This window comes from Salvia miltiorrhiza, chromosome 2 (assembly GCF_028751815.1).
Source record: "Salvia miltiorrhiza cultivar Shanhuang (shh) chromosome 2, IMPLAD_Smil_shh, whole genome shotgun sequence".
Classification (NCBI taxonomy): Eukaryota; Viridiplantae; Streptophyta; class Magnoliopsida; order Lamiales; family Lamiaceae; genus Salvia; species Salvia miltiorrhiza.
In genome coordinates, this window is record NC_080388.1 from 68,979,937 (window position 1) to 69,000,869 (window position 20,933).

A 20,933-nucleotide genomic window follows, 5' to 3' on the forward strand; every position below is an offset into this window, starting at 1 on the left:
GGATTTTCCTTCTGTACCTAACTATTTAAGATAATCAGTTATGTTTTGTATTAAAAACAAATTAGTTTATGTTTCTAGGCTAGAAATTATTTATCATGAAACGTATAGGGGTGGGAAGATAGGGTACCCGATTACCCGACCCGAAAAAATCGGGTATCGGATACCCTATACTCGAAAAATTAGGGGTCGGGGTCGGGTATTTAGGGTGCTAACAAATCGGGTATCGGGTATACCCGAAATACCCGATTTTTTAATTAATAAATTTTAAATTATTTAATTAAATTTAATTTAAGAATCTGTAAAATTTTGAATTCAAATTCAATTTTAATTTAAAATTTTAGACTTGGGAGTTGAGATTTGTGCTTGTTGATTTTTGATTTTATGTTATATATTATTTGTTAATACATGGAATTAAAAAAGTACACAATTGTATAGGGCAAAGGTTGAAAATAGGGGCTACATTTTTGAATTTTTTTAAAAGAAAATAGAGTATTTCAGGTATTACCAATTTTCACAGTTTGACTTGAAAGATGTAATTTTGACCGGGTAATTTAGGGTACCCGAATACCCGAGGCCGAGTCGAGTATTAGGGTACCTGATTTTTTTTCGGGTTCAGGATCGGGTATAGGGTTTTGGTTTTATTCGGGATCGGGTACCCGATTTTTTCGGGTAGGGTACCCGATCCCGACCCGATTCTTAGCCCTAATAAGCAGGGTTTTGCATCAGTCTTGGCGAATGACCAAATGACCCAAAAAATTAAAACCAACAATCCGGTCGACCCTAAAAAATCAAAAAAATCGATTGATTTTGAATCGAACATTAACCGAATGAATACAAATCGTCAATTTTAGACAGAATTACCGAACCGAAAAACACACACACACACCTACACAAGCACACACACACATTTTTCTCAAAAAAAAAAAAAAAGCACATACACACATAGAATACAAACACACGCACAATATACATAGACACACACGCGCGCGCGAAAATAACAAGCACACACTCCATTTCTCTAATTTTCTCTTCGATTTTCCAATTTTTGTACAGCCCTAATTATGAGGGTGAATATTTCTGATTTCTTCTTCAAGATATACGCTTACGCATTTCTTGATAAATCATAAATGAAAAGGAGGAAATGAGTACTTTTATTGAAGGAGCCTGGCTCGATTGACCCATAAATTCAGTATAAACTAATCCAAAATGGTTTTAAACAATAATATCAAAGCTATAAATAAAGTTGTTTTAGTCCATAGAAAATTTTATAGTGGTTTGGAGTAATCTCCTACATCCATTGTTGCCTAACTTAGTAGAGTATAAAGAATCACTTCAACTTTCGTTATTCACTTGATTATTGTGGCTAGGGGTGGGTTGATAAGGCATGAGTATATCTTAATAAATTTGTAGTGCCTTATATATATATTCGGTACGAAAAAAATTTATATCTTTACGTTATCTTTAATTTCGGTATGAAAAATATATACTGTACAATAATAGTATGAACCAACCATTTTAGAGATAGAAATTATATTATGAGAATAGAATAGGCTAGTCCCTCAACTCTTATCAAAACTGAATATCAGTCAGTAGAAATTAATTTAATTAATAAATTTGAGTCTGACAAGTGTAATGAAGGCAGCTATCTCAAAGATACAGTTATATAAATAAACTCAACTTACATGCCTTTTGGTCGTGGAAGTTGATGATCCTTTGCTGTATGATGTTGTGAACAGTTTCTTATCTATATTTTCAGAAGTGAAGCTATGAGCTTCCCACAGCAACACAGCAGACAGTAAGAAACTACTGAGAGATTACTCGGTAAGGGGCTTGATTAACCAAGAATCACTTGATCTGTTATTCCAGGCACCTCCATAAGGTGAAGAAGAGCCTCCTAGCACAGGGAGAAATAGAATGACTTCGAAACATGGTGGCATTTGTTCATTTCAACGAACTGTCTACAAACAGTTGAAGGATATGTTAAAGGAACCAGTTGAAAGGCTGAATCTGGCTTAAAGAGTATTCGAGCTCACTTTTCGGAAGAGAGGATTCTAAGAAATTTGACCAACACCTACCCAAGTAAAATAGCAAACGTAAATTAAGTAGAAGAGAGAATCAAGATATAAGAAACAAAATATTTGTACCTTCAGGAAGTTTCAGGTTGTCACCAGATACATTCAGCATCATGCTGATTGTCAAGCTACTTGAGGTCGGGGTAGGTTGTCACCTTAATTCTCAGTAAAGTACTAATGTTTCTCCAGATAATTCTCCATTAACTGCAATACTGATCATAGACTAGAACCATGCTTATCGAAAAGAAAGGGCATCGGCAAAAGCACCAGGGGTACCTTATCCTCTAAGTCAATACAGAGGACTTCTTTGGACTATGAACTGCTTTCTCAGTTAAATTTTCTCAAGTCGATTGCATAAGATTTTCCGTCCAAAATCTTCCATTCCATGAGTTCAAGCTCCAGTTCGAAATGATAAGCTTTAATTCAATACTATATGACATCAACAACAAATAAATATAAATAACAAAAGCCCTATGAATTTTTACAGTCATTGAAGAAATATGCTGCAAAATAAATTGGGAAGACAGAGACTAGCTTTGCTAAGTGCTTAAATATTATTGACAGAAGATGACTGAAACCTAAGGTACAACAGCTACTTTATAAGCTTCCATTTAGACTTCCAAGAGCAATAATTTCTTACTAGTTTTAAGAAAAGTCAACAACAGATTTCTAGAGTATGCTGCTCCGCAGATCTAACTGGCATTAAAACTTGAAAGGGGTTTTCACTTATTTATACTTGATATTTCATTCAATCCATAGTTATACTATAAATCATCTTAGCTTACTTCAATTAAAACTGCACCAGAATTGTATGCTACAAATATTCTGAATGTATTGCCTTTCTTCATAAAGGTTACATCTAGCAACAACTAGAATTTGCACAGACAGTAAAGTGCATCTTCCAATGCGAAAAAAAGGCAATACTCCAGCACTGCTGCTAAAACCATCATCTGCAAAGACTTGAGTATACAACTGCATATATTAGAACTCCTCGATTCTTCTAAAGCCTAGAATAATAAAACAAGGATCTCATATTTTACCAAGCAACAACCTACTTCCACTTCATATTTTACCAAGGAGGGGATTTAAATTGTAGTACATCTTATAATCTATTGAATATTACTAATCATTGACTCACTGAAACAAGAAAACATGTCCTGCTTCAATAACCATCATTTCCTAACATAGACACGTGCCGTAAAATATCTTACTTTACAGACGGACTACCTTCATCATCTTTTCAATTCCATTGGTAGTTTTAATCACTTTTATACAAAAAATAAGAGAAAACCAAGTTTTGCAATTCACTTCAACATGGTCAACAAAATAGCAACCTTATGAAAATATAGACAAGCAGCTTTATAGAAAGCAACAAACAGTGAAGCATGTTTTTTTTTTAGATAAAACAGTAAAACAAGTTACTTCTGAATTAAAACGCAGAAACTGCAAATAGAATCCCAAATCCTCTCAGAAAAAGAAATACATGGTTTGTTCATGCAGATAAACAAATACAAGTAATTACGTCTAGATCCATCCTGTTAAACCATATTTTTCTGCTACATTGTACATTACTAATTCCCCCCAAACATGGCCAAACAGACGCTCCCCTCCAATTGCAAAGGTAAGAGCCCATGAAGAAAGAATTGTTGTGAACAGGAGGAAACCAATTGCTGATCCAACAAGATCTGTAGAAAGCAGTCACTAAAAGTTTAAAAGTATTTTATTGGAAACAGAAGACAACTATAGCTCAATAATTAGCATTTTGTGGTGCTAAACAAGAAAATCATCAAAAGATGTGAATGGACTTCTTTCAATGCTATTAGTAACTAAAACAAGATTTTTTATATTTTAAAGAAAGAAATCAGATGAAGTCCGGGAAGAACTTGATCAATGAACACTAGTTAATTCAACATCTCCGGACTCAGCCTACAAATAGCAACATTTATCAGGCAACCCATGGTTCATTTCATATCATAACTTCATCCTGGTTTGATTCTTTAAGTCAGTTCAAAGTTATCAAGCTTGTGATACAATCCTTAGATGCAACAATCTAGACCTAACAACCAGTTAATTCGTTCAAAAATTCATTGATTTAATCTACTCGAAATGAACTCAGAACAATGTAATACACAATTAATGGGTACACTAGCCTAAAAATAAATAAACCTGTGAAATAAAGAGACATTTCCGGCGGAAAAAGACACTTACAACGGCGGAGGCGCGGGTGAGACTGATGAGAACGGGGGTGGCGGAGGACAGGCCAGAAATAGAAGCAACTAACCGCCCACAGGAACGGCAGGCACAAAAACCCCAATTTGAAGAATCTACGGGCGTAGGTTAGCGAATCCTCGTGAGAGAGGCCGAGAGGGCCGTCGATCGTCGGCCATTCGGTCCGCACCGACCTAATTGTTGACGATGAAGCCTCGTCGGTAGTGGGGAGAACGCTCCCGGCGGCGGCGAGATTGGAGAAAGGGGTCCTAGAATCGTCGTCCATGCCACAAGTGTTATGGTAAAGAAACTGTTACTCGTCTATTTTGATTACATAAGGTGTAGCTCGATTTTCTATTTTAAATAAATTATGGTTCGGGTTGACTGACGCCGGGTCGATCCGAGCGGATCGAATCATACCCGCAGCCTGTTTTAAAGAGTTTATAAATTGTAAAAATCAGTTCTAAAAACTTATAAGCTCACCAAAAAATAAGGATAAAAATTAGAATATCAGATATCAGGTAAACTCGACCCGACCTCATACCCGATCAGGTATAGGATACCTTATGCCCAAAAACTTAAGGTATCGAGTCAGGATCAGGTATTAGTGGCTGCACGGTATAATAACAACTAATAACCTAATTATTAAATGCTTGTTAATTACTCCCTCCGTCCACGAAATAAACTCCTACTTGCCCTTAAATATTTGTCCACGAAATAAACTCCTACTCTGCTTTTTGGACAATTATACCCTCCCTTGCTTTTAAATTTACTACACTTTTATCTATTGGGCCCACTTTATTCCACCATTACTTATGTAATTAGTTTCCCCTAAACTAATTATTATTATTATTATTATTATTATTATTATTATTATTATTATTATTATTATTATTATTATTATCCTTATTATTGTTATTATTATTATTATTATTATTATTATTGTTATTGTTATTGTTGTTCTTATTATTATTATGATTCTTATTATTATTGTTGTTGTTGTTGTTATTATTATTGTTATTATTGTTGTTATTATTGTTATTATTGTTATTATTATTATTATTATTATTATTATTATTATTATTATTGTTATTATTATTATCCTTATTGTTATCCTTATTATTATTATCATTATTATTATTATTATTATTATTATTATTATTATTATTATTATTCTTATTCTTATTCTTATTATCCTTATTATTCTTATTATTATTTTTATTGTTATTATTATTATTATTATTATTATTATTATTATCATTATTATTATTCTTATTCTTATTGTTATTGTTATTATTATTATTATTATTATTATTATTATTATTATTATCCTTATTATTCTTATTATTATTGTTGCTGTTATTATTATTATTATTATTATTGTTGTTGTTGTTGTTGTTGTTGTTGTTGTTAATATTATTATTTTTTATTATTATTATTATTATTATTATTATTATTATTATTATTATTATTCTTATTCTTATTATTATTATTATTCTTATTGGTTGTTGTTGTTGTTGTTGTTGTTGTTACTATTATTATTACTATTGTTATTATTATTCTTATTATCATCATTATTATTATTATTATCTTTATTATTATTATTATTATTATTATTATTCAAATTATTATTATTATTATTATTATTATTATTATTATTATCCTTATTATTTTTATTGTTATTGTTGTTATTATTATTACTATTATTATTATCAAATTGCTTGTTAAAGATTAGTAAAAGTAATCACAATACATAAACACTACCCTTTTAGTCTTTTACACCACATTTTTCAGCTTTCTTAGTCTCCGTGCCGAACCCCAACTGGGAGTTTATTTCGTGGACGGAGGGAGTACTATATATTACCATATGCTCCTTCCTATTTTTTATATAAGTCGTCCTAAGCATAAACACCTTAATAATTGATAGTTTAATTACCTTGGAAATCAATATACATTGAACCGGTGAATCAATAAGTTGAAACATTAGGTTATTTATGGATAAAAAAATAGAAAATGACATATAAATTGAACAAAATGAAAATGCCTCAAACGACTTATATAAAAAATAGGAGGGAGTATGTTTCAAGGATTTTTGCTTGTTGGGACTCAGAATGCACAAACTAATCTTGCCACAACTACATATTAAGCTATTCTACACATTCAGCAATACCTCGTCCAGTTTTGTTTAGATTTACAGTCTTGTGAACTTGATGTACTTGCAAACTAGTTCTATTTGCTGAACATGGTCGAGCTAATTGATACATGATACTGGGTATGAATTAAGTAGATGTATAGATTTTTTAAAATTCGGGTAGTTTAGGTAACCAAAATACAAATTCAATTCGATTGGGTAATTTAGGGTATTCGAATACCCGACTCGGGTACACGATTCGGATATTAGGCTACCCGATTTCGTAATAGGGTTCGGTAACAGGTAGCATATTTCAGCTGATTTTTGAGTTCGGGTACCTGAACCCGACCCGATTCCCAGCCCTAAAAAAAATACTTCCTCCGTCCACCAATTCAAGGCCTACTTGCCTTTTTGGTCCGTCCACAAAAACAAGGCCTACCTATTTTTGGTAAGTTTTTATTCATTATTTAATCAAAAAAGTCAAAGATTCTTTACAAAAAAGTTGGACCCTTTCTCCACTCAACTAATAAAAATACATTTTTTCTTAAAACCCGTGTTTTTTCATATAGGCCTTTAATTGGTGGACGGAGGGAGTAATAATAAGTTCATCGACATTAATTTATTTTCTCATTATCTACCGTAGTTTTGATGATACCAAAATTCTTAGCTTTAATATCTGGACTGAAGATTACAGGTAAAAGAAGCGACTGAATAAACTGAAGATTGAAGTGATCAAAGCTCGACTGAAGAACTGATCAACTGAAGGAAGAAACTGGTGATACACTAGATTACTTAACTGAAGTCAACATTTGGTCAAGCAAAGGACTAAAGCCAGAATACTCGCATTAAATGCTTCTGCAAAAGCATTTAATACACCAAACAGGAAGATAGTCTTTCTCGGACTCTGAGCAGACTAAAGACGTTATCTCCCAACGGTAGGATTTAAAGAAGAAGATCTCCGCCAACGGATCTATTCCTCAGAGACGCCTATAAATAGCTCAGAAGATCTCTCAATAATTAAAAAAAAAAAAACATAAAGAGAGAAGAGAAGATTCTGATTCAATCCTTAATGCCAAGGCTACATCAGAAAATCAAATAGAGCTCAAAATTCCTTAAGCATTGAATCGATGAAGAGAGGATCTAAATGTTGTAAAATCAGTTTCACTTATTACTTAAATTCTCTTATTGTAACTAGGATTTTCACTTAGATAAATCACTAGCCTAGTTACCGATTACTTGAGATTCTGTACTCAGTAATCCTTGTTGGTATATTACAATACCATTTTTCAAAAGAGCGAGAAGAGTGTTTGTAATTGAGCTTGAGACTTAGACCAAGCTCAGTGGTTGTTTAGTATCAATAAACTAAACAGTTAGGTTACTTAGCACCCGCAAGCTAAGTGTGTAAATCCAACTCAATGAGTTGGTTGTTGTAAGGAGTTTCCTTTCAGTATAGGTTGCTTTGCACCCGTAAGCATTGCAGATAGGTTTGCATTGCACTCGTAAGCATCGTGGTTAGGTTTGTTGTGCACCCATAAGTACATGCCCGAAGTGTTTATCAGACTAATCATCTGGTCGTGGATGTAGGAACATTTGTTTCCAAACCACGTAAAAATTCCTTGTATTCTTACTTGCTTTTATATTCAATACTTGCGCATACTAAGGGATTCTCTGTGAAGAAAATCTTTCAAGGCTATTTCACTAAGTTTAATATTCCGCTGCTAGAATTATAGGTTTAACTGATCAATCTTTCGATAGTCAGTTAAATAAGTAACTCTATTTTGTTTTACTTACTACTGAAGCTTTACTTGGACTGAAGTTAATTGACCAGCTCAATTAACTGAAGTCACACACTGAACCTTTGTTTCAGTATCAGTCGCCACCTCTTGTCAACTAAACCGCACATTTTCAAAGCAGTAAAACTGTCTTTCAGTACAAATGCATTTGTTTTAAGTAAACATTTGAAAAATAGCCAACATGTGTATTCCCCTCCCCCCCATACACATGTCCTTTTAACCCTCAAGGACCTAACATTTTATATACCATGTTCAAAATTATAATCAATAAAATTTTATAAACTTTGAAATTATACATTTTTAGCAAAAAGTTGATTTTAGAATATTTGAAGGAGAAAGCTAAAGCAAAATGATATATTTCATTTTTATTGGGATTTGTTTTTTGGCATCAAATAATTATTCAATTCTTTTATTAGTATTCTAAAAAATTCTAATAATATAATTTATTTTCCTACTGATCAATTGAAGCTTTTCTAATAAGATGACATAGGTAATGAGCTAACCTTAGAAAAAATAATTTTATGCGTGATTAGCTCATGTTTTAAAAACATATATTGTGATATGAATACCTTTTTTTTATTATTATTATTTCTTCGTTTCTTTTAATTTGAATGATGTGTTTATTCTATAATTTTAGAGAAGAAAACAAAAGTTTCCATCAAATAGGTGAAAAATTAAAAATGATACTTTTAAAAATTATAAAATAAAATTAAGAATCTTTACTGAGTAATTGATGTAGATTATTTTATTTTTTAAGCCTGACTCGGTGTTGGCCTACGACAGATTTCAAGGACTGAGAGAGTAATTTTTAAATAAATATTGTAAAGAAAATAAATGGTGTTGGCCTACGACAGATTTAATCTTGATAAACATCCCAAGAAATCCTAACTAGCTAGAAAGTCATGAAATCTTAATAAAAATAAAAGAGACAAACGAACACCCTCCAATATCCGTTCTAGTTAAATCCTGGAAAAATGAGACACTGCAGTGCATCCAATCTAGTTAAATTGTAATTATAATTTATAAATTTTAATTGATACTATTAATAAACTATAACTGAATTTAATTAGTAATTTTGGGAAAAAGAAAATGAGTGTCACGATCCACCAGAAACACTACCACTAAAGACCTCAATGGTATCTCCTTGAGCAACATGGTGCCACCTGAAAGATCGATCATCATCCATCACATTCTGTTTGTAAATAAAGAAATAGCCTTCTTGCGGAAGATTGACCTTCATCTTCTGCAGCTTCTTTCTCAGCTCTCCCACATTATCCCCTGCGTTCACCTCCACCGGAATCTTCTCCGCCCCATACTGCGCCAGCACCCGCAGCTTCATCAGAGTCGGTCGCGACGCAGCGTTGGGCGGCCTGAAGCCCACCGTGAGCTCGGAATTGTCGGTGAGGTCGCAGTCGAGCATGGTCTTGTGATCGGGAAGTTCGTTGCCATTGGCATGAATGAGTAGGCGGGCGAGGGGAGCTCCCTCGATCTCGTAGATCTTCTCCTTAAGGCGTTGGATGGTGTCCCTTGCGTCCATCTCGAGGGGGACGAGCTTGGACGAGGGCATTTTGAGGAGGAGGCGGAGTTTGGAGGGCGGGAAGTCGGCGAGGACGAGGTGGATGCGGGAGCGGTCGAGGATGTCGGAGTAGTGGACGTTGAGGTCGTCGCGGAGGACGGCGCCGTTGAAGATTATGGTTTGCTTGGAAATGGGGATGCCTTGCTCTTTCTGGATCTTCTCTTTGATTTCGAGGACTGTGTCGAAGTAGCCTACTTCCACGCAGAAGGGATTTCCGCCGCTTGTTTGGAAGATCAAATCCATTCTCTAATTCACTCTCACAAATGCAGAAATGCTAATTCTTATGAGTGTGTGAGAGAGAGAGATACGCATTGTTGCAACTGTCTCCCTATATTAAGTGAATGTGATAGGGATGAGAGATAGGGTTTTGAATACTAGTAAAATTCCTTTCCGAATGCATCTCTTAATATTGTTTTGAAAAGATTGTCAAACTTGAATCTATTGCTTCCGATTGAAATTATTCTACTATTAATTAGCATTATATCGAATTACTATTATTATTATTATTATTATTATTAAAAACCTTAATTTTCGATCAAAAATTAATATATAGGCAATCGAAAATTTGATTTGCCGATCGAAAATTAAGGATTGACGATCGAAAATTAAGGAAAATTTCCAAAATCATATCTAAACAAATATACTATTTAAAATATAATTTAACATCTACAGTTTAAAATATAAACTCAAAATTTAATAGTATATACATATAATAAAATATAAGTTAATCTCACAGTTTAAATAAATTTTCGGTCGTTAGAGCTGAATTTTTTGTAGTGAACACTCACAGTTTAAATAAATTTTATTCGAAAGATATATAGATATAATAGAACGTGCATATAAATGTCATTATACTTTCTTGCAGAAACTTGTGTAGTGTCACAAATAAAGAAATTTATAGTAGTACGAAAAAACCTATCCAACTTAAGCATTTATTTCATTTCTGATATACAACATCTAATTTTCTTAATATGTTTTATGCTATGAAGTAATAGTCTAAATACCATACCATATTGCATACAACACAATTGTATACGACATATACATTAATGTTAATCACGAGTTAATTACAAACATTACAACCAGCAATTTTAAGCAACAAGATAACTTCCTCCAGAATGTTTATGGCTCCTTCAAATGATTGGCAACTATCTTTGCTACAACAATCCTTTATCAGTCTGCAAAAAGGAGCCATTCATTTGCTATTACATTAGAAATAACTGCAGTTTTTGACTCCCAATAAATCACATAGATAAGTGAACCGAGTTGTGACCTAACAACACATCCACATAGTATTAAAGAAGAAAATAGTTAATAATTAAATAGTTTATTTATATATGGTCGTTTGAGTAGCTCGAATTCGGTTGAGGTATCCCACTAACACAGGTTTCCTAAATCCCCAAATCTTTTGCATTATACAGATATGCTGGAAGAACTTTTTCCATAGAGGAATCGCCCCTTTCCCAAGTGATACTGTACTTCTCAAAAGTGAAATAGGTTGTAGAGTTTTTGTACATTAAGGTTTCCTTGTACATCTAATTATTTTAGGATTAGATTCTAACCTAGTTCACTACTCTCTCTATATATGTCTCTATACTTGTGAATATACCAAATATTTTCACTCCAATACATGCCTCTCTTTTTTGCTTTTCTACATGGTGATCTAAATCCACCTATTTTTATGGAGAAACCTCTAGGCTATGTTGCTAAGGGGGAGGTGTTAAGAAGGTTTGGCAACTTAAGAAAGCATTTTATGGCTCAAACAAAGCCCCAGAACTTGGTTTGATTATTCAACAGCATTCTCAGAGTTATTGGTTTCAAGCAATGCGAATCGGATCATTCTATCTGTGAAACATCGATGAATGGGATTGTCATCCTCATTGTGTATGTTGATGACATTCTTTTATTTGGCAGTGATATACAAGGCATTGATGAGACTGAACCCATGTTTGGTTGGGTGTTTTTGGAGGTTGAAAAGGGATTCAATTAATTGAATCCATCACTTATTGTTTGGTTTGTGTAATGACTTAACCATCTAATCACCCTATTTGTTACCCCTCCAAATAGAGGGGAAACAAAAGAAAGAGAATCTCTTACTAGTGATTCATTTTCATTGTTAAACCAAACACTCAACAAAAGTAGTAATAGTTATTGTTACCATTCCACCCCTTTATTTGATTCTATTCCATTTCCATTCCTCTACTTGAACCAAACGAGCACTAAGAAACACTTGAGCCAACATTTTGTTATTAAGGATATGGGACGTCCTATTGCTTGCAATTGCCTGATGATTCACAGTTGTACCTGATTTTTCATGTCACGCAGCTCAAGGCTGCAATTTAAGAAGTTGTGGGCTTTACATATCCTAATTATTCTCTGAAATGGATATTTGGGGATAGGTGGATTTGGCAAGACGATATCGTGTTCGTGAACTTTTGGTTCAATGGCAGGGCAAGAGCGAAAATGGGGCCGCATGGGTGGAGGAAAGCGAACTCTTGAGTCAATTTCCCGTTCTTCGCCTTGAGGACAAGGCTGTCTGGAAGCAGGGAGGAATTGTTAGAGAAAGAGTTTACTGCCGACACAAGAAGGAATAGATGTGCAACTAGCGTAATTAAGCGCTTGTTGCTATTTATTTGAGTTTAATTGCTATCTAATTATGTTTTTGGGCAAAAACGGGCTTGCACTTAGGCACAAAAGGTTCTCCTTTTGTTGGGATTTTCTCTTTATTTTAAGGGGGCGTTTACTTTGTACGTTTATTTTGCATAATTGATAAGATACATAGTTAAGATAGGATACAAATCAAGCAAAACTAGCTCAAACATTATCAAGCCTTGGGATATCTCAAAAAACTAGCTCAAAACATTATCAAGCCTTGGGATATCTCAAATATATAATCCATCTTAGTGAACAAATGATTAGCCTTACTATTTTTATTTATCTAAGTTAATTCTCAAAAGTAACAGGACTATCAACAGAGATTCTTGTACCTGACCGTGAATTGTGGATAAAAGCCCAAGACTTGTGTATGCTTAAGGGTAATAAATACTACTCTCTTTGTTCATGAAACATCTTCCTAAGGGGAGGCAACACATGTTTTAAGAAAAAACTAGTTGTATATTTGGTTAATGGAGGAGTTCCACAAATTAGAAAAGGTGATGATATTAATGGCATTGTGTGTAAATATATGATAATTGTTTGAATTATGTTTCATAGACAAACGAAAATGGAAAAATCGGAAATGTTTCATGGAGCTTCAACTATGATTTTGTTTCACCATGGAAGATATCATTAATCACTAGAGAGGAGCTAAACAGATAAGAAGAATGAGGGCAACAGTTTAAAAAGAAGTAAGAACCATGGTATTATCAACTTACTGAAAGATCCTTCCAGGGCACCCACTTATGTTGAATTTCTTCTCGAACTCAACCGACTTCAGATGCATAAAGTCATGCATATTGGTGATCTGTTTTCCTTCCAACATCTACAGTATTTATGATCCAAGAAAATAAGGTATCATAAGGTCATAATCATACTTTGGTCGAAAACATAAAAAACTTAGTGAATTGAATTGGCATTGTTATAACTGGATATGATGTAGAAAAGAATGTCAATAAAATGATTTGATGTGAAAATAAAAACTGTGGGATCAACGTAGTTAAAATGCTTGGATAGTTGGATTCATGCAACCATTTGCATATCCTCTGTCAGTAATCACACATCGAAATCAAAGATATTTATCAGACTAAATTTTGGCTTTCAGTTTCAGATATACGGTCTCATTAGGTAAAACAAATGTCTCATAAGTCATATGGAATTATTAATTTCAATAATTCAACGAAAATAAATTTTGATCAAAGAGAGGATCCAATAAGTAAAGAGATTTATAAACCTGGCGAAAGATAAGTCCGAAGTCATAGATGTCTTTGTTGGTGTCATATGAAGCATCCAGGTTGTCAGAAGGATCTGTTAACCGAGCTGCATAATCAGGACGAAGAAGATTCACTACCATATTAAAACCATGATATCTAACTTTTAGCCTACACTGTTGCAGACATACACTTATCTGGAATTGGGTGTATTCGCTCATACAACATTTGAACCCAGTATTCTCCAATCTTGACCTGGTCACCTTCATCAATTAGCAAGTTCCTGGGACAATATATGAAGAGATGTGGTAGGTAACAGCCAGGAACCAGGACAATAACATGAAGTTGTTCAAGAACTCATGATACTGACACAAAGCATTTACTTTCAAATTACAAATCGCATGCGTAGTACATAGACTGGAAAGCAATCAGATTAAACATATATCTATGTGCTCCAACATCAACCACACACAAGTTTGAAAGTACAGATAACAAACTTGGAAGTAAAAGACAGCATCCGATAATCTAATCTGGGAGAGGAAATTTATGTGAAAGGCATAGTAGCTCAATTGAGCTTGTTGTCTGAAACATAGTTCTAGGTTTATGAAAGACTTTAGCAAGAAAAGGCTCACCTAGTGTCCAAATGGTTGTGAACAATGGGTTTAGGTTTGTGCTGATGAAGATAATTCATTCCCCTGACAATCGATATATAATTTTCTTGAATATTGATACAAAGTGTTAGTTGTGACTACAATTTATAGAAAGTTAGAAACAATCACGAGATTGATGCGTAACATATAGTTAGAAAGTATTTCTGCTCTATAACTATAGGATATGTTTTTAAAACTGTAAAGCAACCATGTAATTATATAATTCATGGAGCATGTTACCTAGCAATATCAAGTGCATAACGAAGGCAAGTTGCAGGGTCCAACTTAACTTTTTTGGCCAAAAGGTCATCCAAGTTGCCCTGATATAAATTTAGAATGAATATTAAAAAAAATGTTGGCTATGGAAAGTATATTTGACAAATCATTTCAAGATCAGAAACAATAAACTAATATACAAGAACTGAATCTGCACTTCAAGAGTGTAATTATGCATGATAGATTTCCATGCTAATAAAAACCTTCAATAGCTATCACTATTCACCAGTAGTAGGCAAATACAGTAAGATTTTACGGTGCTTACATGAGCCACGAAAAATCATTGCATCTAACATGAAGTGAGAAATTGCAATTTTAGCAATGTAAGTACAAAGCTAGCAGATGTACAAATTTAGTACAAACTAAAATCAGCAAGTGGACTTTTCATCTATTCTGAAACTCACATATAGAAGAATAAACACATGATAATATTTATGTTCAGAAGGATGAACTGTATATGGACTGGTCTAACAGGATTTTATTCTTTATTAGAAAACCATTTTTTGATTTTATAGTTAGTTTCATCCATCTATTGGGCAGAAAATAGGAGGATACAAATTATACCAAATTTGAAGTCCTACAGATGGCACCACATGCTGGCAAGTTCATCCATCTTGGATTGAAATATTATGTGATTTTATTCTTTGTGTCCAATGTGAAAGTCACTGAATGGACAGGATAGACAAGACATACCTGTAACAGCCAACTCCCTATTGTTTGGTTTGGCTAAGACATGAAGATCAATTATTATTACATGCAAAATATATCAAAATAGTCGCTTTTATAATTTTATCTTTTAATCACCTCCTACCACTGTCTCGTGTTCCTTCCAATTCTTCCTTAGTCTTCAGATAGAAAAATATCTATGGGGAAGCCTGTTATAGATAAAATTAAACAACTTCCAGGCCTGCCTAACCACTACCACCCACAAATTTTACACCCACAAATTTTAATTGCTTGCCTATCTCTAAGGCGAGGACTCTACTGTAAGTGTAGGATATAATTGTCCAACTGATATACGGGATAGTGGGTACACACTGCAGAAACATTAGTTCCAGGGTATAAATATATGTGTGAGAGGTTACAACCTTCAACAAACTAAAGTGTCTGAAAAAAGGATGTAGCAAGCGATTAAGACCTGAAATAAATCTCAGCAAATCAAAATGACAAACTAAAAAAATGAAAATTTCCTTCTTACAAAGTAAAATGCAGTTTGGTAATATGATTTGACTAAATATCAAAGAATCTCGACTAGTTGCTTGCACTGTATTATTTAGTCTACGTAGCGGGGATCTGATAAGCTTCCAAATTGCACATGATTATAAATGTAATTCTTGTTTCTCTCACACTCTTTAGCCCTGTGACTGAGGTATTCCTCCATGAGCAAGTTCTCAGGAAAAATCGATTTATTCTGGTGTGCAAACAGGCAAGCCTATATTCCTTTATTTGAATACTTGTAATCCCATTGAAATGGGGTAAAAACTTTTAACACCTACAGGGTTTGATTGCTAATTTAGATTTTGACATGTGTAGTCTTGCTGATCACCCCTCAAGGCCTCAAGATATTGGAGAGAAGTTTTTCTCTAGACACATGTACATATAGCCTAAAAGAAACACTTAATGAAAACTTAGATGAAGAAATTATTACCTTTGGCAAGTGCTCAGTGATTAAAATCATTTCTTCACCATGCACTATCGATCCGAGAAACTCCAAAATATTTGGATGTCGAAGTTCACCAAGAAGAGTATTATCCTTAGCAGTCAGCACCCTACATCAAGTTCAAATTATCTTATCGGAAAAATCATGAGTATAAACTTTTACTTTGGATGAGTTTCAAGGTCATCAAGCAAACATTTTCACAGGATGCTGTATGTGTCTGGAGATGACTGTTTTAACAACACATGTTCCACGCCACTTGACCTTTTCTGATTCACCAAATAGACCCTAAAAATACAGTAAACCATTAAACAAACCTCATTAATTTGATTTGATTGCATATTAGATATTATACTAAACTCTGAGATACATCATTTCCAATGGAAGTAATTTCTGAGAGTAGTATTGTATGTATAGGTTTGATCTCATGCTTAAAAAGCTAACAAAGCACAAAATACTTTAAACATGAATAAAAAATTGGTACAATGAGTTATCAACAGAGTATGGCAATTAGACAATGGAAAACAAAGACGAAGTGCCTGCATACAAGTTATATTAACTCTAACTCACTTGAAAAATGTAGACTAAATCATGACAAGTATCTCATGTACCGGAAAAGCTATTTTATATATGATAGTAGGCATAGAAAATATTAAATACTTACTTGAATTGTTAACTCATTATCTAAAGATTCTAAACTATACAGACCTAAATCGTGGTGCGGTCCTGGTCGATGTTGGTATGGATAAGCAGAATAACACTTCAGCCGATAAACAGAGAACTGAGGTGTAAGGCTTCTTGGTACACAGTTTGGATTAACAGTATGAGTGGGAATTACATTTAAGTCAATCATGAATAAAATAAAAAATTTAATGTTAATGATAATATACGAAGAAAAAGCTAACTTCTTTTGCCAAACACCATGTTGGACCTGGAATACGATGAAGTAGGCGGCAGAGTCATAAAATAATAGAGTTGGATTTGCTCCATTGTTTATGAATACCTGAATGGGAGGATGGCTACTGCATCTCTCTAGGCTATCTTTACTAGGTGGTGACTATTTCTATGAGATGATTGACCATTGGGACTTTAAAACATTAATTTTTTGGAGGCATGCAACAACCCACACAATAAAGAGACCATCTGTGTTCTGTACATACTCACATTAGTTCAACCTAAACATTATATCTCCATATACCTGAGTGATCTAGACAGAAAATGGCCCATGTTTGGACTGAACGACCTGGATTGCAGATTTGGGGGGGGGGGGTGAGTGAATTAGGTAACTATGATACCTGTTTGATTATGGATGAATTCTGCAAATTCAGCTCAGAGATATCAATATTCTCCTGTGGATCGTCCTCGTGACAAACATACTGCATAAAATTATGAGGCATACGATGAATAAGATCACAAATGGTGAGAGGCATATGCAAAAGTCAATTTACAGATTGCACAGAAAAATAAAGGTATGAGTGACAGGATAAATGCTTTTCAAGATTACAGTATACAACTCTGTTTGAAGACATCAGACATCAATAATGACACGAAGAATTATTTTATTTTCCAAGGAGAATGGCCAAATTGATGCATCTAATTCTGGAATATCATTGACTGTGAATTCACTCAAAGCTTTAACTATGCCAGCATTAACTTCAGATATAGTCAGAGGTTTAGTGTAGAGCTACTCAACAGAGAAAAATGAATGGACTCAAAATTAGCAGAGGATTTTCTTGGATGTTATCATGTTACCATCTCTTGGTCTTCCATAAGATCTCTGCCTCCATTTAGTTCAAGGATCCTGCAGATATCTCGATGCTGATACAGCTTTGCATCTGCTAATGGCTGATCGCGTGGATACAAAACAATAATACATGTGTCATGTTAACAAAAATCTAACTACAATATAAGCAAGGGTAACAATAAATTGTTAATAAGCTCTCTGTGCCACAGAATTCCTTGAATATCATCTTTTTTTCAAAAGAACAAAAACAAATCAATATCAATAATCACTAAAAGAGCATGAATATCATCTTATTTTTTCAAAATAACCTAAAAAACAGAATTCGATATCAATAATCACTAGCTAAAAGAGTACATCCTCCACATTAAGTTCAATTTCCATGCTGGCCATTATAGACTATAGTTGTTCAACTGATGATTAAATAACTTTCAATCGAAATAATTATGATAAAAATGAATTCATAAAGAGAAGCATAAATAAATGGGATAATCGTTCAGTTTTGTGACAAACCTTTCACAATTTTTTATTTTTAAAAAAAGGAGAGAGAAAAACAATTGCTTCACATTCCATATCAGGAAACAGAAACCAATTAAGAATTTATGGCAGGAAGAAAAAAGAAATAGGGAAAAAAAATTAATCACAGTTCTTTGCCAGCGATCTCGGAGATTGACGTCGGCATTGTAGGCCAAAAGAAGCTCGACGATGGAGGCATGACCTTCGCTGGCGGCGAGATGAAGCGCAGTTCGGTTATCATAGTCCTGCACGTTGGGTGGCATTCCCTGCCTCAGCATATCATTCAATCCAACCCTATCTCCTCTTGAAGCAAAGCTCAAGAAATTTCCTATCATTTGCATGTCGACACCCGACATTTAGCTCTCTGGATCAGTACCAAACTGAACGCAGTCTACTAAATTCAAATGAGCGAAAGAGATAATGTTATAATCCCTGATCACAAAATTGTAGTATCTACAACTTCTCGATTTATTTATTTTCTCCATGTATTGAGAGCGAGAGAGAGAGAGAGATGGATTGTCGGTTGGAAGAGGCCAGCAATGGCGGTTAAGTCGAAGACGAAGCTGTTCGGGTTCAACGTCTACTTTGGTTCCCTCGCTCCTTATAAATTTTTTGTGATTATGGTTGAAAAATACACAAATTTCGATAAAAATTATAGTAATTTTTATTTGAATTTTTAATTAAATTAAAAAAAAATATAAATTCATATTTTAGCTGTAATTTTTATTTAAAGTTGACTTTCGGCGAAATTATAATTTAATTGGTCGTTGAAATTAAGTTAAATATAATAATTTTTACATTTTTAAATCTCTAAGCTTTTAAATACTCCTCATCATCAGAAGCTAGACAAACATCATGTACATTTTTAACTGTCAACTAAACTTAATTTCGTCGGAAGTCAGACTCATGTGAAAATTATAACTAAATATAAATTCATGTACTTTTTAACTTAATTGAAAGTTCAGATGAAAATTATAATTTTTATCAAAGTCCGTGTATTTTTTTTGCCATAAATCCTTTTTTTCTAAAAAAAATAAAAAAAATCCAACACTCTTTATAATTTAAAGATGTTATTCTTTTACCTCCCTCTTTCTTTAGGCAAAAGAGATAAATTAGGCTATATATAAGAAATGAAGAAGAGGTATTTTGTGCGAACGTTGGCACAGTTAAGACCATTTACGTATTTTAAATAGGGTTGAGGTACAGATACCCCCCTAAACATGACCCCCCCTAGAGCGTATACCCCCCCATTCTCCAACTTGGTACAGATTGCACCCCAAACTCGACAGAAAGTATACATTTAAGTCCAGGCGTTAGACGGACGACTCCATAACGCCGTCAAGAAAATAAAATTTCTTTTTTCGCCGCTGCAATTTCGGGTTTGGGATCTCCACCGCCGCGTCGCCCCCTTCTGAACTCCGGCGAGGGGTCGCTATCTCCATCTCCATCCCATCTTCATTTCTTCTCTCTCGAAATCTACCGAAGAAACGAAGAGAAGCTTCAAATTTGGACTCGAATGGAGCCCCAGTTTTCCAAAATTTGGGATCGCCGCTGCAACTCCTGGCCATCTCAGTCACCGCCGGCGTCGCCTCGAGGAATCTGGTATAGTCAGTCGTCATTCGTCCTCCTCTCTTTCTCTCTGGACCTAGCGCCACCGATTAAAAATGATAGTGTCTCCGTTCTTCATATGATTTCCGGCGAAGCTTATAGGTGTAGCTCCCTCCTTTATTTTCACGGCTGCTGCGTTTCTCCGGCGAGAGGAGAAAGGTCCATCATTGCTACTTTCTCCTGGTCGACGGCTCGACGCAGCCGTGCTGCTGCTGGATTCGGGGATGGTTACGCAGTTTGCCGCCGTTGAGGACCTTCTCTGGCGAACGATCAGCCCCGTTGCTCCACTTTCGGGCCCAACATTAAATTAAAAAAAAATTATTTTCTTAACGGCGTTTGACGCCGTCTAACGCCTGGACTTAAATGTATACTTTCCGTCGAGTTTGGGGGGCAATCTGTACCAAGTTGGAGAATAATGGGGTATACGCTCTAGGGGGGTCATGTTTAGGGGGGTATCTGTACCTTAACTCTTTTAAATATTTTAATAAGGTATTTAAAGTTGTTGTATTAGAATATGTGTGTCTTATTATACACTTTAATGTAGTATTTAATGTAAAAATAAATGGGCTTGACAACGGCGAGCCCCAATAGTGCGAAGAGCCAAATAATCGATCCAAGTATTATTTGATTTTTTTATTTTTTATTTTATAATAGTTCATATTGCTCAACACAAATGCAAGTGTTAGTGGCACAAGTGTCGCTAGTGATAGTAAAAGTACTACGAACAAAACCTAACATCGTTGAAATTTGAGTTATGAATGGTGTTTATAGTCAATTTGTTGAGATTTGTCGGAATTTAATTATAGATTTGAAATCTATGTCTCGAACAAATAAATTTA

The 20,933-nt window shown here is 34.2% G+C and overlaps 3 protein-coding genes across 6 annotated transcripts; all 3 read right to left on the reverse strand.

Annotated features, from left to right (window-relative positions):
- Nucleotides 1-3,501: 3,501 nt before the first annotated feature.
- LOC131008650 (probable gamma-secretase subunit PEN-2) lies at nucleotides 3,502-4,686 on the reverse strand. Its single transcript, XM_057935605.1, has 2 exons — nucleotides 4,281-4,686; nucleotides 3,502-3,757 (listed from the first exon to the last, which is right to left on the reverse strand). The coding sequence occupies exons 1-2, from the start codon at nucleotides 4,564-4,566 to the stop codon at nucleotides 3,597-3,599; spliced, it is 447 nt and encodes a 148-aa protein (XP_057791588.1). The 5' UTR covers nucleotides 4,567-4,686; the 3' UTR covers nucleotides 3,502-3,596.
- A 4,558-nt stretch (nucleotides 4,687-9,244) lies between these two features.
- LOC131008652 (polyubiquitin-like) lies at nucleotides 9,245-10,256 on the reverse strand. The gene has a single exon (XM_057935610.1). The coding sequence runs from the start codon at nucleotides 10,021-10,023 to the stop codon at nucleotides 9,301-9,303; it is 723 nt and encodes a 240-aa protein (XP_057791593.1). The 5' UTR covers nucleotides 10,024-10,256; the 3' UTR covers nucleotides 9,245-9,300.
- A 424-nt stretch (nucleotides 10,257-10,680) lies between these two features.
- LOC131008651 (integrin-linked protein kinase 1-like) lies at nucleotides 10,681-19,061 on the reverse strand. 4 transcript variants are annotated; one of them, XM_057935608.1, is made up of 11 exons: nucleotides 18,615-19,061; nucleotides 17,982-18,074; nucleotides 17,525-17,605; nucleotides 16,426-16,517; nucleotides 16,221-16,341; nucleotides 14,537-14,616; nucleotides 14,279-14,341; nucleotides 13,838-13,929; nucleotides 13,670-13,755; nucleotides 13,155-13,261; nucleotides 10,681-10,958 (listed from the first exon to the last, which is right to left on the reverse strand). In XM_057935608.1, exons 1-11 carry the CDS (start codon nucleotides 18,840-18,842, stop codon nucleotides 10,844-10,846), a joined length of 1,158 nt encoding a protein of 385 aa, XP_057791591.1. In that variant the 5' UTR covers nucleotides 18,843-19,061; the 3' UTR covers nucleotides 10,681-10,843. The 4 variants fall into 4 exon arrangements, with proteins under 4 accessions (XP_057791591.1, XP_057791592.1, XP_057791589.1 ...); XM_057935606.1 differs by lacking the exon at nucleotides 10,681-10,958 and adding an exon at nucleotides 10,966-12,316 and having other exon boundaries at nucleotides 18,615-18,966; XM_057935609.1 differs by lacking the exon at nucleotides 14,279-14,341 and having other exon boundaries at nucleotides 18,615-18,938.
- Between the last annotated feature and the right edge of the window lie 1,872 nt (nucleotides 19,062-20,933).